Here is a 17,218-nt window from a genome sequence, read left to right as displayed (position 1 = left end):
GACTAGTAAGTGCATGCAAAAGGACGCTGGTTGACCTCAGGGAGATCAACCAAAACACCGCAGAGACACCATCACGTGTCTCAACGTCAGTGTATTCTAGAACATTGCCCCCTGGGAAATCGAATATGCAAAAGAACACTGCAGAGACACCATCACGTCTCGACGTCAGTGAACTAGCCAGACCTTCCCTCCGGGAAGGAACAACCAAGCCAAAGCGTTCTCCAGTCAAGGAAACCACCTCAGCAAGGTATCCATCCACAGACAGCTGTTTCGGGGTTTTTGCCCCTCATCAGTGTGGAGTGGGTTTCTGGCTAGTGGGAGCAATGACTAGTAAGTGCATGCAAAAGGACGCTGGTTGACCTCAGGGAGATCAACCAAAACACCGCAGAGACACCATCACGTGTCTCAACGTCAGTGTATTCTAGAACATTGCCCCCTGGGAAATCGAATATGCAAAAGAACACTGCAGAGACACCATCACATGTCTCGACGTCAGTGAACTAGCCAGACCTTCCCTCCGGGAAGGAACAACCAAGCCAAAGCGTTCTCCAGTCAAGGAAACCACCTCAGCAAGGTATCCATCCACAGACAGCTGTTTCGGGGTTTTTGCCCCTCATCAGTGTGGAGTAGGTTTCTGGCTAGTGGGAGCAATGACTAGTAAGTGCATGCAAAAGGACGCTGGTTGACCTCAGGGAGATCAACCAAAACACCGCAGAGACACCATCACGTGTCTCAACGTCAGTGTATTCTAGAACATTGCCCCCTGGGAAATCGAATATGCAAAAGAACACTGCAGAGACACCATCACATGTCTCGACGTCAGTGAACTAGCCAGACCTTCCCTCTGGGAAGGAACAACCAAGCCAAAGCGTTCTCCAGTCAAGGAAACCACCTCAGCAAGGTATCCATCCACAGACAGCTGTTTCGGGGTTTTTGCTCCTCATCAGTGAAACAGCTGTCTGTGGATGGATACCTTGCTGAGGTGGTTTCCTTGACTGGAGAACGCTTTGGCTTGGTTGTTCCTTCCCGGAGGGAAGGTCTGGCTAGTTCACTGACGTCGAGACATGTGATGGTGTCTCTGCAGTGTTCTTTTGCATATTTGATTTCCCAGGGGGCAATGTTCTAGAATACACTGACGTTGAGACACGTGATGGTGTCTCTGCGGTGTTTTGGTTGATCTCCCTGAGGTCAACCAGCGTCCTTTTGCATGCACTTACTAGTCATTGCTCCCACTAGCCAGAAACCTACTCCACACTGATGAGGGGCAAAAACCCCGAAACAGCTGTCTGTGGATGGATACCTTGCTGAGGTGGTTTCCTTGACTGGAGAACGCTTTGGCTTGGTTGTTCCTTCCCGGAGGGAAGGTCTGGCTAGTTCACTGACGTCGAGACATGTGATGGTGTCTCTGCAGTGTTCTTTTGCATATTCAAATATCTATAATGTTCTCCAAAACTGGAACCCTTTTAGAAGGGTGGGAAAGGCAAATAAAGTGTGTGTATATTTCACTCCACCATAGTCCTGCATTTCATAAATAACTAAGCAGGTAACTATATGTCCTAGAAAAAGCAGTAAATAGTAATAGGCACAGTGCAGAACTATTTTCTCACCTGGACTTGCCACCATATTTACCCTTTTCTCTCTTTCACAATAGATAAGAGGGGAAAGAGAAAAAAAATCCAAACCAGCAGACTATATCAATTAGAATTGACACAGTCCTGCAGGTTCATATAGCATTCACAGGGAGGAGGAAGATTGGCAAACCCTGTGAATGTGATGGGAGATGTAGAGATGGGCTTCAGATTTACTGTAATAGATCCATCAGGAGATTTTGCCTTAGGCTTTTATTAAATCAAGACAAAATGCAACATAATATACATTGTATTAAATAAAACAGATCATGTACCACTACATCCAAATAAGACCTTTATTTTTTCATTCCTATAGAGTCTGACCGATTTACAGTTGTCAAAATTACAACACGAGAAACGGTTTTCTTTAATTGTTTCTGATGTGCTCTGTAGAAGCAGGAAGGGAAAGTCAGATTTCCCAATAAAAATCATGTTGAAAAGGCATGGCAGTCTGAATATCCTACTGATGATGGCAGGCTGGGCAACAAAGTTCATTCATCCAGGTCATTCAGCTGTTCCTCAAGTTCATCTAGATCTTCTCCAGTAAAAAGATTTTCATCAACAGGCACAGCATCCTCAAGACTGTCTTGGTCATCTTCTCCACTTTCATCTGAATAGTCATTCTGCGACCCATTAGTCATCTCACCTCCTGACGCTTCAGCAAGCTTTGTATCTGTAGAAAGAAGATGAATAGGTAAGAAGAAATGTATTAAATGTTTCTATGTAGTTTAATCTACTAGCCACAAAGACTACGGGGAAATTTATCAAACTGACGTAGTACGAGTATGCCGGTCTAATAAATTTCACTGCCCTTGTGTAATGTGCCGGATTTACTAAGGCTCTTAGTAAATCCGGCCAGCCTAAGGTGGGCTCAAAAATCTAAGCCTGCTCCGGAGAAAGCTTTGAGTTTCACCATGATTTATGCCTGCTAGCAAGCGTAAATCATAATAAATTAGGCACAGGATGAGGCCACGCCTCCTCTTCACCTTGCAGCGGCTGCTCTGTGCAAGAAACTGCGACTGCTTTCAGGTATTCACCAGCCAGAAAAGAATACCAGAAGGTTGCTTTAGGACATTCTTAAGCAGGGGAAGCCAGCAGAGACTGTGTTGGTGTTCTCTGTACTAGAGATAGTAAGCGCTACATACTACATACTTACCTGTCCCACTCGGCAGGAGCTGTCAGTTCCCAGGCCCTCCTCCTGTCCTCCACAGCTGCTGTCATCATTTTGACAACTGGTGACATGCTGCTACCATAGGAAATAATTGCTCAGCATAGACAGTACAATGCTGTCTATGCTAAGCACAGTGGCGTAGCGATCGCAGTCACAACGGTCACCACTGCGACCAGGTTGCTACCGGGGGGGGCCCGCGAGGCCCCCCCCTTGCCACCACACTGCCCCACTCTCTCTTGTGACCGCAAGCAGTGTTTTTTTTTTTTTTTTGCACTGAACCTGGAGGCACTGCAATACCAGGTCAATGCCTGGAGAGGACAGAGCAAGCTCTTTTTCCATCTCCCTGTTCTAAAAATCCATTTAATATATGGTCCCCAGATAGGGGATGTATCAGATATTAAACTGATAAGAACAGATACTACACTTGATCTTAGCCAAAAGGCCGAGAAGCGATCGCAGTGTTTTGCTTGCGATCACAAGAGGCTGGCCCCCTGAACTCCCGGCAGCACACACACCAATGAGCTCTGTGTGCGCTGGGGAAGTACTTCCAGCGCAGGGAGAGTCTATAACAAGCGCCCCCCCTGTGCTGGAAGTAACATCCCCGGCACACACTGAGCTTACTGGTGCGTGTGCTGCCGAGGTTTTGGTAGGCCATTTTTAAGGGGGACAACACAGAGGGGGCCATCTATGAGGTGGACAACACAGGGGGGCGTATACAATAGGGTATGCACAGAGGAATGAATGTACTATAGTGGTCTACACAAAGGGAGGCATATGCTATAAGGGGGAATCACATAGAGTCAGCCTACCCACTAAATGAGGGTGTAAAGGGGCCATTACAGATATGCAGTTTATAGAGAGAGATGAGGATGGTGCCAGAGTGAGGAGCCTAATACGTCTGTCTTGCAGATTCTGTGGATTCATGGCTCAGAGAAGTTCCAAAGGTTCAAAACCACCGCCCACACGCAAAGCCTAATAACTGCCCGATGCTGCTGTGACATCGGTAACATCAGGCAGCTATTGGTCATTGGCTGTAACTTGCTCCTGCCCCTCGTGCGTGCAAATTATCACGACGGATGGGCAGAAATGGGAAGTGGAGTGCAGAAGGACCTTTTCTGCTCTCCAGATAACCCCTTTTACCACAACTATTGCTGCATTTGTGACCAATAAGATGGACTGATGTTAAAGTTTTTAACATACTTGTTTCTATCATTTATAGTTTACTAAGTAACTAGACAAAGAAATGATAAAATCTGTGTATGGGACAATGTCTGACTGTCACAATAAAAGAGGCTGTTGTTGCTTACCATCTTTATCTGTTGATGTGACATACGTGCTGAAACGCTCATGGCTTGCCACTGTAATGCCCGTTTCATCAACATCTTTTAGAACAAACCGACTCAGGTCAATATCTTGAACATCAGATGAATTCGACTGTTGGAATAAAAATTCATTAGAAATGCAATGAGAAATTGTCAAATAATTCAAAATCTTCTTATTTTACAGCTTAGAAAAGGAATTGTTGCATGTTCGAATCTATAAAAGTCTAAGCCCTCCCAACTCTTTTCTGACAGATGTCGTCAGTGGAGAAAAGGGTCGGACATGTTGGATTTTTTCACACTTGACCTTATGGTTCTGGGAGAGAAACTGCCACCAGAGCTGTCCATTTGCAGCTTACCCCTCTGCCTGTAGAGGAACCATGTGTAAAGAGAGGTCTAGAGGTAACGGTTGGCTGGACAGATGTTCGCCTGATAGTTGTTGAAAGTGTATAGCCTCATTTAGACAGCTGCCCAGAGGTGCCCAAGAGTAATTTCTTACGAATTTAGTCCAGAGATTTCACCGGGAACCTCCGTCCACGGACTCTGCGCCGATTCCCTCCTGCTATGTCTTTGAATGAGAGGGCTCGTGACCCTCCGCTCAAAAAATTGACATGTCAATTCTTCGAACGAAGGCGTGCAAGCTCTCCCATTGAAAGACATAGCAAGAGGGATTGAGCGCGGAGTCTGCAGACGGAGGTTTCCGGCGGAATCTCTGCGCCGAATCCATAGTGTAAACAGGCCCTAAGCCCAAACAGGCACATTTTCATAATAAAATGTAGTATGAGTGGGAAAGAACTACGAATACCCATGCCCATTGACTGTACAACTCTCCGTTCATTATTTCTTCCCAAAGTGTTCACAGCAAAAAAATAAAATAAAATCAACTTCCAATGGACATCAGAGGTAGGGTGTTTTACATGTGATTTTCACTGATTGGATTCTTTCCCCTCCTAAAAGAAATATAGTGTAACCACACACACCCATACGTAGCACCGACAACATGACTCACAAAAGGATCTCGGCCTTTGAAGAGCTCCCCTTCCATGTACTACGGTATTTGAAAGAAAGAAAAAAAAAAAAAACCACACACACAACAGACCTGGCTCAGTACAGACATGTACGATCACAATTATGTTATAGACGCATAGCATAAAATATACAGGGAGCCATAAGCAATCACAGTACTAAAAGCTTACATCTTCATCATCTTCTCTCTCAGCAATGTATTGTGTGTCATCTGCTTCTTCATCGTCATCATCCACAAGCTCAGGTCTAAATTCAAATACTTCTCGACCACTGATCTATGAAGAGGAAAATAAAGGGTCTCTATTGAAGCAATCCTGGAGCAATGCAGAAACCACCGCAAGCTACTAATTCAGTTAAATATTTATACCCCCATGGCTTTTCCTGCTTTAAAGTCTGCCTTTCGTCTTTCCATTTCCTCTTCAGCCTTTTCTACTCGTTCTTGCCTTTTCCTTTTCTTCCAAGCGAGAAATGATTCTAAGGTGATCCTGGTTACATTTGGTCCAAGGGCAGCACGCTACAGAAAAAAAAGAGGAAGGTTTACAATCATGTATACACAATCACAAGGGGTGTCAGCTGTATTGTATTGCTGAAGGCCGAGAAGGCAGGATAGCAGCACTATACTCTATACCGGGAGTTTTCAACCTGCATTAGACGCCATGTGTTCCAATGGTTGAGAAAGACATATCTGACAAAAGAATGCCACAATCTCCTGACACAGAACTGTTAATTGATGGCTGCCCCATTGTTTCTTTCCTGCACAGATCATAGATGATATGCATGTCCTAGAAAATACATGTGAGCATGATAGCACGACAGAGAGAAGTGCACAGTGTGGGAGCCAGAACAGGCAGGTGCTAATGGTGTCCAGTATGGCTGACACTGCTGAGCTACATGAAACCTACTCCTCCAGGGGGATACTCAGGATTATCGCAGCACCCAGTGGCGTAGCTACCATAAAGGCAGACCACGCCACTGCTATGGGACTCACAGGCCCCTAGCCCATTAACTGTTAGCGTTTGTGATGAACAATGAATACTCACCATTAAATGCTGCAGCGATCTGACTGACAGAATAAGAAGCCATTGGCTTCCTGCCCTGTTAGTGTCTATTGTGGCCAGAGACAGCATTACACCTCCAGGCACAAGGGCCCGGCACAGTCCCCTGGCACAAGAGTGATGTCACTCATGCACCAGGGAGCTAAGAGAACAAAGGAATGCTGTGGGACTGTGCTGGGCCAGGTGAGTAATTGGGGGGGGGGGGGGGGGGGGGGAAGGGGGGGTGGTTGCGTACAGGAGTAATGGGGCCCTGTGCAGTTTTTTTGCTATGAGGCCCCATGAATCCTAGCTGAGCCCCCGGTACCACCCCTGGCCTCAGTCTGGTATTAAAGCGCATTTTTAATTAAGTGAATGAAGTCAAGCTTTAATACTGTACACAACCAGCGTGGTGCAGTTTTTTTGGAAGAAATGTTGTGCTGATCCTGGATAGTCCCTTTACATCCATGAATCATGTCCCAGCACATCTTTAAAGAGGTATATCGATCTGAAATATTTACGGCATATCGACAGACTATAGTATAAATGTGAAATAAGCAGCAGCCAAGTGCACAAAACTCTGCAGCATGCATTAATTTCAAAATCTCACCAGACAGGATGTCCACATGGTTCTTAGCTACAATGCATTCAGTCAGTCAAGAACACCACAATAAAAAAAATAAAATAAAAGATGCCATACCTCCTTTTCTATCAAATCTTCTAATGAAATTTCATCCTCCTTTTCTTCTTTCTTTTTGTCCTTCTTTAGTACAAAGCCAGGAGGCAGAGCGTGACGATACATGCAGGTGTCCCCTCCACCGGGACATACCCAAAACCAACCATATTTGTTGTTTTCTATTGCTTCTAGGAAGAATTTACAAACCTGTAACAAGAAAAGTAAAAGCTCCAGCTTTAGTAAAGAGTTAATTCATCAGTACTTTGTGAGAGGTAGGACCAAGAGGCAATTAAGTAGCCACTCTGATTTCACATATATCGGACTATAGAGCACAACGCATACAAAAAGAACACTGGTACAACACTTAGTGGTCAACTTATTTGTAAAATGCCCCCACGTTTATATTATTTTACAGCTATATAATTTTGACACACCAGAAATTTTGCTTGGCAAAGTTCACGATGCCAAGACCTCCAACAATTACTAAAATGAAAGGGCCAAAATGCTGTGTCTCTGTTCTCATCAGCTCAACTCTAAAATCTGACACAGCTGTGTGGGACTCCATAGACTTTCTATGGATCTGTATGCCACTGGGAGGTGAGCAGAAACACAGAGGCTCCATTCTCACTGGCAATTGGTTTTAGCAATTAGTGGGATCTCAGCATCCTGACCCCCACTGATTAAAGCAATGATCAGTCAAAACTTCCATCTTTCCAATATGCAGCAATGGTAGCAGTGTACTGTACCCTTTTGTACAAGAGGCCTTACCCATGATTATTTTATTTATCTTTTATCTGTTTCATCAGATAGGAATTTTCTTTTTTATGGAATATCAGGGTCCCATCCCCTCTAAGAAACCAAATGGACACCCACTCTGTAAAAGTGGCTCCTTTTCAGGACTTGACCGGTGTATTACATAGACAATCATTCATCTGAATGGTCTCTGTGGAACACCACATTTCCCTTGCAGTAGTACTGCATAGAAAAAGGCTGATGGACCACCGCTTCCTCTGGAAAGATCAAAGGAGCAGAGAGCTGGAGCCATTCCTTCATATTCTGTTCCATTGTATATTTTAATTTCTGCTAATCATCCCAAGTGCCAGACATGTCATGAAGCAATGGCACAAAGCATAAGAACCCACCAACTATTACAAGGTCTTGATTTTTCTTTTAAAGTTTTCTTGAAAATATGGTAACAGTCTCATGCTACTGAAGATAACTTTTGGTGCTCTTAGTCAGTACTGAATGTACCAGACCTATTGGGTAGGGATATACTAAGTAAAGTATGTTAAGATAACATACTATTTGAGTTTTAGGCTTCTTCTTTTCTGCTTCTCCGTGCTTCTTGTTTACCACTTCCTCCAGTTTTTTCTCATCCCAATTCTCCATTGTATCTACAAACAAGCATACAGACATATGAGAATTTGCTAGAGCAACAGAGAAGGAAAAGGAGGCTCTGTGTGTGTGTGTGTGTGTTCAATATAATATATATATATATATATATTCCTGAAAAGGGGGTGCCCCAAGTGTCAACAGACAACCAAGTACAAAATACAAGAAACATATAGAGTGCACTCCACTAATGTAAATACAATAGACCAATGAGGTAAGTAATAATGAAAATGATTTTTATTATGCGTGTGGAGTTCGTTCCAGGGTAGGCTGCACCATGATTATTAGAGTGGTTGGGCAATTTATGATTGCATAGAGGCATCTTCTGCATATTATTTATAGAGTGGTTCTTTAGTTTGATTGCTTTGTAGCTGCGCTGCCATTTTTTGTATCACCATTGATTAGAGCTGTTAGCTTACATTGTGGATGCACCTCACCACTTTACACATATGCACATTGTGGATACATTTTTCCAGTTTGGTTGTTTATTATTCACTGGTTACCTTTTACTAACAATGTGGTAGCATATTGATTTCTTACCATCTTTATAGATTCCCTTCATATTTACCAGGGTATTTTCTGTATTATCTGTAATTATGTTTCATTCCACTCTGACCATGGTAACATCATTATTTGCATGCAGCCCCCTGTAGGTTACACACCTATTATTCTTTGGTGTTTCTTAGATATGTATATACCCTGTTGGGATTGTGTTTTTATTACTCTTTAGGGTACGTTCACACTTACCGGATCCGCAGCTGATTTTCTGCTGCGGATCCGCAGCAGATTTCATTTAAATAACTGAACACAGCATCAAATCTGCTGCGGATCCTGTAGGTGTGAAACGCACCCTTATAGTGATTTAATAATTTTCATTGTGATTATTCATTGGTCAATTGTCTTTACATTAGTGGGGTGCACTCTCTATGTACAAACCTCGAGTGTAACCATACATGGTCACCCTTTTATCAGCGTGACCACCACTTTCAGATATATAACTGGTTTAGGGTTTAAAAATACAAACTAAACTGCAGAATACTCACTGCAGGATCAAAGAGCCCAATGGGGCCCTGACCTTAACCCCATTATACATCTCACAAACTGAGCTGTCATTTACTCAACATGTGGTTATATAGTTGCACAAGTGGTATGGTTAAAAAAAGACATGTCCATCAAGTACAACCAAGTGAGAGGAGAAGAAATGGATGTAGAGGAGGGGTGTGGGTAACAAACACTGAACTGACATTAAATACAGTCCCCCCCTTTTCCTATACCAACTAGTTCAAGGTTCATCGCTGGTGTACATAGACATTCTCACCTTTCTCAAGTTCATCATCTCTTCCATCAACATAAACACTTCTTTTTTCACATTTTCGTTCTAAAGACAAGTCATGGGAGAATTTGCACTTGTCGCCCTTCGTGCACTGTCCTTGCTTGTAGAAAGCACATACTACAGATTTTGGATCAGCACCTAAATAGAATGGAAAATCAGAAATAAAACAGAAGTTATTCATACCTGTCATTTAGTTACAAAGAAAAAAAACAAAAGAACAAACAAAATGGCTGGTCTACACATATAAAAGTTGTCCAGAAAACCCCCCCCACAACTTTAAGCGGCAGCTGGCCTCTACTGATACAGGAAGCAGCACTATACATAGTGGCATTACATGCTGGCTTTTCATATGAATGTCCAACCATATGAAGCATGAATAGGCTATGTTCTGGGTCCCACATAGCAGTACCAAAACCCCTGCTGATCAGCACAACAAAGGGTACTCATCACTGTTTACACCAGCACTGGGACTGGGTAATAGCAGCTGTGCCAATATAAAGAAGAGCACACCACTCATAGGAGCAAAACAGCCCCTTCACTGTGCGGACTGGCAACTGACCAAACATTGACGACCTACCCTAAGGAAAATCACTGTAAGTGTAGCTTCACCCGTACCGTATGGCTGCTTTTTTGGTGCGATTTGTACATGCAAGTTTTGATTTTCACATGAAAATCAAGACGTGCATGTAAAAAACGCAGCAAAAACGCAGCGATACGGTACGTGTGAAGGCACCCTAAAGGTAACCTGTCAGGTCGCATGACTGGTATGCAACTGTTACTGCTCCCTGAGACTAAAGAAAAAAAACTTTATTTTCAGCTCTCTGTGGCATTGCATAGGGCCAAAGAGAACAACATTACAACACTGTTTTGCTCACCTGTGATGTGTAAGCTATGGGCACCACTGACATTAAAGGGGTATTCCGTCGAAAATCTTTTTAATTCAAATCAAGTGGTTTCAGAAAGTTATATTGATTTGTAATTTACTTCTATTTAAAAATCTCCAGTCTTCCAGTACTTATCAGCTGCTGTATATCCTGCTGGAAGTGAAGTACAGTGGTACCTTGGTTTAAGAGCTCACAATTTTTCAAAACTGTAAGTTGGTTTAAGAGAATTGCTTTGGTTTAAGAGCTCCCTGTGCTGGGTGAAAAGGCAAGTTGGGGAGGGGTATGGTCTGCATAGCGGGGTCTACAGCCCTGTACTCTGACCCAGGAAGTCTCCCTCACCTTCCAAATCATAGCAGATCCACTTCAGGCTGGGGCTTACATTAGGGGACAGGACTGTGAAGGCAATCTCTCTATAACTGTAAACCCTCTCTATCCGGACAGAGAGCGCTACATGTAAGTGCCCACATATGTCCTGCTCATTCCTGCATGCTCCCTGCACTCTGTCAGTCCTGATTGGTCCGTGCTGAACACATCCCCTTCCCCATTGCTGTCATGTGACCACACAGACCTGACAGCAGCCCTGCTTCTCTATTCTAGCCTGTTGGACTACGCTACTGCATTATGGGGATCTGCAGTTCCATCCTCTAGCTACAAACTGCTGCTGTTTTTCAATCTTATGCACTTACTATTCATTATACTCCACATGCTGTTTGTCATACTGTACAGTAACTTAAAATATCACATACTCAGCTGTTTTTAAATGTTTGTTTCATTTGTTTTACATGTTATTCAGAATATAAAATTATTATTTTTGGGGTGTAGAACCAATTGTCTGCATTTCAATGATTTCTTATGGGAAAATGTGCTTTGGTTTAAGTGCTTTAAGTGCTTTGGTTCTCTCTAGTCTGACATAGTGATCTCTGCTGTCACCTCTGTCCATGTCATGGACTGTCCAGAGCAGTAGCAAATCACCATAGAAAACCCTTCCGGCTCTGAACAGAGATAGCAGCAGAGAACACTGTCAGACTGAAGACAATACACCACTTCCTGCAGGACATACAGCAACTGATAAGTACTAGAAGACTGGAGATTTTTAAATAGAAGTAAACTACAAAATCAATATAACTTTCTGACACCCGCTGATTTGAAAGAAATTATTTTGCCGGAGTACCCCTTTAAGATACTGATATTCCATATAAAAATAAATAATGGAGATTCAGATAAAGTTCCCATTTACACACATGCCCTATGAGTTCCAGAGATTACATGCAGTTAATCTACCTTTGCTGACCTTTTGCGCAGCTACTACCGGTTTAAAGAGATCATTTAGCTCTTGTAGCTCTTTCTTTTTGTCGTCCTTTTTAGTTTTCTTCTCGCCTTCAGCCTGCGTCACCTAAAGAACAGACAAAGCTGAACATTTTCTAACAACTGTATGACGTGCTTTATTGTGTTGTAGGCCAGCTATGTGTTCACAGAGTCTGGCAATGTATCATTCACTCTGATGCATGTAGCTACACAGTGATACTGATGTCATAGCTCCTTGCATGTCACATATGGCTCATGACATTTCAGGTTCCAAACTGCTGTCACTATTATGTCAAGGAGACACATAGCCACTTTTTTTATATCCATCTGTGTTACTATAGTGTAGAAACATGCTTTTTTTTCTCTGTGCAATGTGTCAAAGAAGCAGACAACAGATAATGTCAGCAGAAGGAAAATGACCACCCAACCCCTTATTTTTGTTCTGGATGAGATAATTCGCAGCCAAAGCCATCACGCTGTAGCTTAACCCTCCCCTGCCCATTGAGAACACAGGATTGCTCAGCCATGCCAAATGTTTTTGAGTATAGGGAGGACATTAGAGGTAACTGGTGGCCTGACAATCACTTGGCCATCAGATACTGTAGATGTATGGCCACCTTAAGGCTACAACTGCATGGCTTGTATAATACTATCACTTACCAGTCGAGGGTTCTGCTGCCCACATTTAACCTGCTGTGTGACATTTTTTATAAATTTTTGTTGCTTGGCACCCTTCTTGTTCTTAAGGCCAAATGTCTTGTCCTTTAATGGAAAATAAAGGTAAGTCAGAATAAAACAACAAGCTACAAGTCTGCTCAAACGGACAAGATCCTATTTGGGTGGGGGGTAGGATTCATCCAGTTACAAGATTTAAAGGGGTATTCCACTCAAACATAACTTTTAATATGTTGCTGCCCATGGTGAGACTAACAAGCACTTCCATACTTGTTATTATCTATTCAGTCACCTTCCCCCAGTTCTCAGCTGCTGCTTTCTGCTGAAGACACAAATATCTGTGTGTGAGCCTCTATCTTTCCCTGTCTGAGACGGCTGATGTAAACAAACCTGCAACATTGTGGTTTCTATGTAATGATGGGAGGGTTAATCTGAGGGCAAGTTGCTGATGTCACTATCACTATCCCTCCCAGCATTACAAAGTAGCTACAATGTTGCAAATACAGATAACCAGGGACTTGTTTACATCAGCCATCTCAGAAGAGAGGGGGGAGGAGGGGGAAACAGAGAGAAAGGCCCACACACATGTTTGTGTTATCAGCAGGAAGCAGCAGCTCAGAACTGGGAGAAGGAGACTGAATAGATAACAAGTATGGAATGAATTGTTAGTCTCACCATGGGCAGCAAGATATCAAAAGTTATGTTTGAGTGGACTGCCCCTTTAAAACACAATATTGTAAATGAGAAGGAGTTTATTATTGACTCATCATAACCTACATAAGATAGCTGCAAATTGGCCAGGACCCATCCTACTACTGGCCAGACAAGTAACCCAGAAGTCTATGACACAGATGACAGCTGTAATGGGTGAACCAGTCATCTTCATTGTAGTGACATGTCACATAACTATCCTTTATCTGAGGCTCCTCATACAGTCACTAGCAACAACACACTCATCCCATACATTTCCAACAACCACTGTCAGCCATTGCAATACCAGTATTAACTGCGCGCTTCTATATTGTGGGGTCTATCATCCCACAGATGCACTAGCAGAAAAAAAATTATCTATATATCTCTCTTTCTATATATCTCAGAACTGGCCTGTGTTGTCTTCTTCACTGTGCTCTTATGTACTGGTGTAAAAATTCAACCAAAATATAAATATATAATGGGGGAGACTTATCAAACATGGTGTAAAGTGAAACAGGCTCAGTTACCCCTAGCAACCAATCAGATTCCACTTTTCATTTTCCAAAGAGTCTGTGAGGAATGAAAGGTGGAATCTGATTGGTTGCTAGGGGCAACTGAGCCAGTTTCACTATACACCAGTTTGATAAATCTCCCCCATAGTGTTACCTTGCCTGTCACATACAACCTTCTGCATTGGCCCCAGACCCACAGTGTTCCCCATAGAGCCATGATGCAGAGATGCAGAGCAGTATGGTATGGCGAGGCTGCAGCTATCAGGGGGCCCGGTGTCATGTGACTGCAGTGGTGCTCCCCCATGTGCACTGCTGCTCTATATAAAGCCTGTCATAGACTGTCCCATAGGCACTCCATCCAGATGACCCCATCCCTGCTCCGTGGTGGTCGCAGGCATGGTAGGCGGGCGGGGGGACCCTGTAACACCATGGTGCGGTGACTGAGGAGAGGCCGGGGCGCAGAGCACGTCCCGGCACAGGTGACAGCCGGCAGGCCGGGGCTATGGTCCATGTCACCGCGGACACATGGAGAGCTGGGGAGCAGTCACCTCTATGATCTTCTCCTTCTTCTTCTGTTCTGTCTTCTTCGTGGCTTGGGGAGCCGCAGGTTTCTTAGGCGGCATTGCGGTGCACGCAGTCCTAGCCGTACTCCGCCACTCAGAGCACCTCGCTTTACGGCTGGAAGTTCGCCGGTGACGTCATCATTCATAGACTCGCCGGAGAGACAGGAACTTCTATTCGTGAGTCTGCTCTAGCGGCGGCTGGATCGCTCTCCCATAATGCTGTTCGCTTTTCGAGCATCATGGACTGTGTAGTCCTGCAGCTGTCCATGTGACGTGGTCCCTCATGTCATATGTAGCCCTGACACTATGGTAGTAAATAATAACACACCTACAGGAATAACATATGGCAGTGTCCTCCAATCTATGGCTAACCATCTGTTACACAACTACAACTCCCATCATTCCCAGACAGCACTGGCCTATAGGAGCACATGCTGCCCACACCAGGATGTCTCTTTTCTATTGGCACTCACCAGATGAGTATCAGCTTATTTATTTATATGCATCACCTTATTATGTCACTGGATGTCAGGTGATGCATATTGTGCTGGATAAATAAGCTCATACTCCTCTGGTGAGTGCCGGGCTCCTTCCATTCACACTACTGGATCTCTCCACCTTGTGGACCACCGACCAGAGGAGTGCCGTCTTCCTACGCTAAACTATTTATGACCCAATCCTGGTTTAGGCTACATTCACACTATTTAAAAACAATGGCTGTTGTTTTTACATAGTGTGAACATATGCAATAAACAAAACAAATAAACATTATCCCATTGCTGACAGATACATAAAACACAGAAGAAAAAGCATTTTTGGGAAAATATAAATTGCTTTAATAATACATAAAAATAAAATACCCAGACATGGTTGGGTCAGTGACGTACAACATGAACACACTACCGACACAACACAGAGACCCCACAAACAACAAAAGAAGGGACCCCGGGCTGGCAACCCTGGAAATGGTAACAATATTGTCACGGCTGCGGCGGCGTCTCGTGCTCCGGGCCGCCGCCGCGACCTCTCTCTGCCCCATGCAGCCGCCGGGGTCCATGTGCAGGGACCCGGCGCTGCTACCTGTTCGGCCCCGGGGGGAGCCTTACTTTGCCCCGCTCCTGTCTCCGTCTGTGCAGGCCGGCGCGCGCGTCCCCGCCTCCTAGGGCGCGCGCGCGCGCCGGCTGTCTCGAATTTAAAGGGCCAGTCCGCCCCTAATTGGAAGTTGCACTAATCACTCCCTATAAATCCCAGCATGCCCTGTCCCTCGTGTTGGAGCCTCTACATGCTTCCCATAGTGTTTGGCCCAGATCCCTGTTGTTCCTGACCTCAGTCCTTGTTCCCAGTACCTGTCCGCTGTCCTGGTCCCTAGCTCCTGTCCGCTGCTTTACCCGTTGTTTCCTGAGTACTGTCTGCCACCTGCGATTACGCCTACAGACCTCTCCTGCCTACTGTTCCTGCCACGCCTCGCCTGCTGTCACTAGCAACCAAGCCAGGGGTAGCAACCTGGGGGTTGCCTGCCGCAGCAAGTCCATCCCGCCTTGCGGCGGGCTCTGGTGAAAACCAGCGGCCCCTTAGACTTGGCTCCCTGGTGAGGTTAGTGCCATCACTAGTAACGGTTCAGTGGATCCACGACTCCAGGCATTACAGTAGGCTCCAACCATGGATCCCGGCGAGGTGCCTGATATCCGTGACGTAGCCCGAGTGGTTGCCCAACAGGCGAAACAGATCCAGCAACAGTTGCAGCAGATTCAGCAACTGACTGCCACCTTACAGAAGCACACTACAGCCGAGCGCTCACCACCTCCTGCAGCCCCTTCAAGACTTCGACTAGCTCTCCCGAGTAAATACGGAGGCGATCCCAAGTTGTGCAGAGGATTCCTGACTCAATGCACCATGCATATTGAACTTTTAAGTAGTCAGTTTTCCACCGAGCGCTCTAAAGTGGCTTTCATCATCAGCCTACTGGAGGGTAGAGCTCTAGCTTGGGCCACGCCTCTCTGGGACCGAGATGACCATGCTGCTGCCAATCTCCGAACCTTCCTGGCCGAGTTTCGCTTCGTCTTTGAGGAACCTGCCGTGCGTCTTCGGCTGAGACAGCTCTCCTCAATCTCTCTCAAGGGAGTTCCACTGTTGGCGACTACGCCATCCAGTTCCGCACCCTGGCAGCAGAATTAGACTGGAATGAGGCCGCTCTAATAGCCACCTTCAAGAAGGGCCTGTCCAGTCGGGTGAAAGACGTGCTCTCCGCCCGAGATCTTCCTACCTCCTTGAACGATCTCATCCTACTGGCTACCAGAGTCGACAACCGGTTTTCCGAGAGAGAGGAGGAGGTCCGGCAAGACAGCCTGTGACTAAGCCTGCCCCGTCGCCATCACCGGCTGGCACCGGTTTTCCAGAATCCCGTCGCTCCAGTACTCCAGTCGACTCCTGAAGTTCCTATGTAGGTAGAACAAGCTCGCCTGACGTCTGTTGAGAGAGCTCGTCGACTGGAGCTGAATCTCTGCCTCTATTGCGGTGGCTCTGATCATTTCCGGCAGAGATGTCCCCAACGTCCTCAGCGTCTGGGAAACACTTGCACCTAGGTCCGGTAGGAGAGGCCTCCCTAGGTGTGAATGCTACCTCTCCAAGGTTGTCTACGCCAGTGTCCATCCAGACACCCTTTAGGACTAACTCACCAGACTACTGCCTTCTTCGACTCTGGGTCTGCAGGCAGTTTCATTGCAGCCACATTGGTCCAAAGATGGCGGCTACCCGTGACTCAGCTAGCCCGATCCCTGTCTATCTCCTCGGTCACGGGCGAGACTCTTACTGAAGCTGTACACTACCAGACTGCACCTCTAGTTCTCCAAGTGGGCGCTTTACATCAGGAGAAGATCTCCTTCTACGTCTTGCGCCATTCCTCTTCTGACATCCTGCTGGGCCTCCCTTGGTTGCAATAACATACCCCTAAGCTAGTTTGGAGAACTGGGGAGATTCTCAGTTGGGGTCTGGACTGTCCTAACCGGTGTCT

At 45.3% G+C, this 17,218-nt stretch overlaps 1 protein-coding gene and 1 non-coding gene across 2 annotated transcripts; both read right to left on the bottom strand.

The window, feature by feature from the left end:
• Positions 1-1,910: 1,910 nt before the first annotated feature.
• Positions 1,911-14,368, bottom strand: ZC3H15 (zinc finger CCCH-type containing 15). Its single transcript, XM_069985351.1, has 10 exons — positions 14,194-14,368; positions 12,426-12,527; positions 11,742-11,853; positions 9,562-9,714; positions 8,154-8,245; positions 6,876-7,058; positions 5,512-5,658; positions 5,315-5,419; positions 4,107-4,233; positions 1,911-2,301 (listed from the first exon to the last, which is right to left on the bottom strand). The coding sequence occupies exons 1-10, from the start codon at positions 14,266-14,268 to the stop codon at positions 2,120-2,122; spliced, it is 1,278 nt and encodes a 425-aa protein (XP_069841452.1). The 5' UTR covers positions 14,269-14,368; the 3' UTR covers positions 1,911-2,119.
• On the bottom strand, positions 3,063-3,253 carry LOC138802282 (U2 spliceosomal RNA). Its single transcript, XR_011364736.1, has one exon. It is a non-coding gene; the product is annotated as a U2 spliceosomal RNA (small nuclear RNA).
• Positions 14,369-17,218: the final 2,850 nt, after the last annotated feature.

The sequence above is a fragment of the Dendropsophus ebraccatus genome, chromosome 9 (genome assembly GCF_027789765.1).
Source record: "Dendropsophus ebraccatus isolate aDenEbr1 chromosome 9, aDenEbr1.pat, whole genome shotgun sequence".
Classification (NCBI taxonomy): domain Eukaryota; kingdom Metazoa; phylum Chordata; class Amphibia; order Anura; family Hylidae; genus Dendropsophus; species Dendropsophus ebraccatus.
This window is presented reverse-complemented; position numbering and strand designations above follow the sequence as displayed.

Excerpts from the sequence above, each read along its gene's own strand:
- ZC3H15 (XM_069985351.1), bottom strand. The coding sequence starts at position 14,268 with ATGCCGCCTAAGAAACCTGCGGCTCCCCAAGCCACGAAGAAGACAGAA. Across the intron at positions 12,528-14,193 it reads AGAAGGAGAAGATCATAGAG|GACAAGACATTTGGCCTTAA; the intron begins GTGACTGCTCCC and ends TTTCCATTAAAG. Across the intron at positions 9,715-11,741 it reads TGCGCAAAAGGTCAGCAAAG|GTGCTGATCCAAAATCTGTA; the intron begins GTAGATTAACTG and ends CATTCTATTTAG.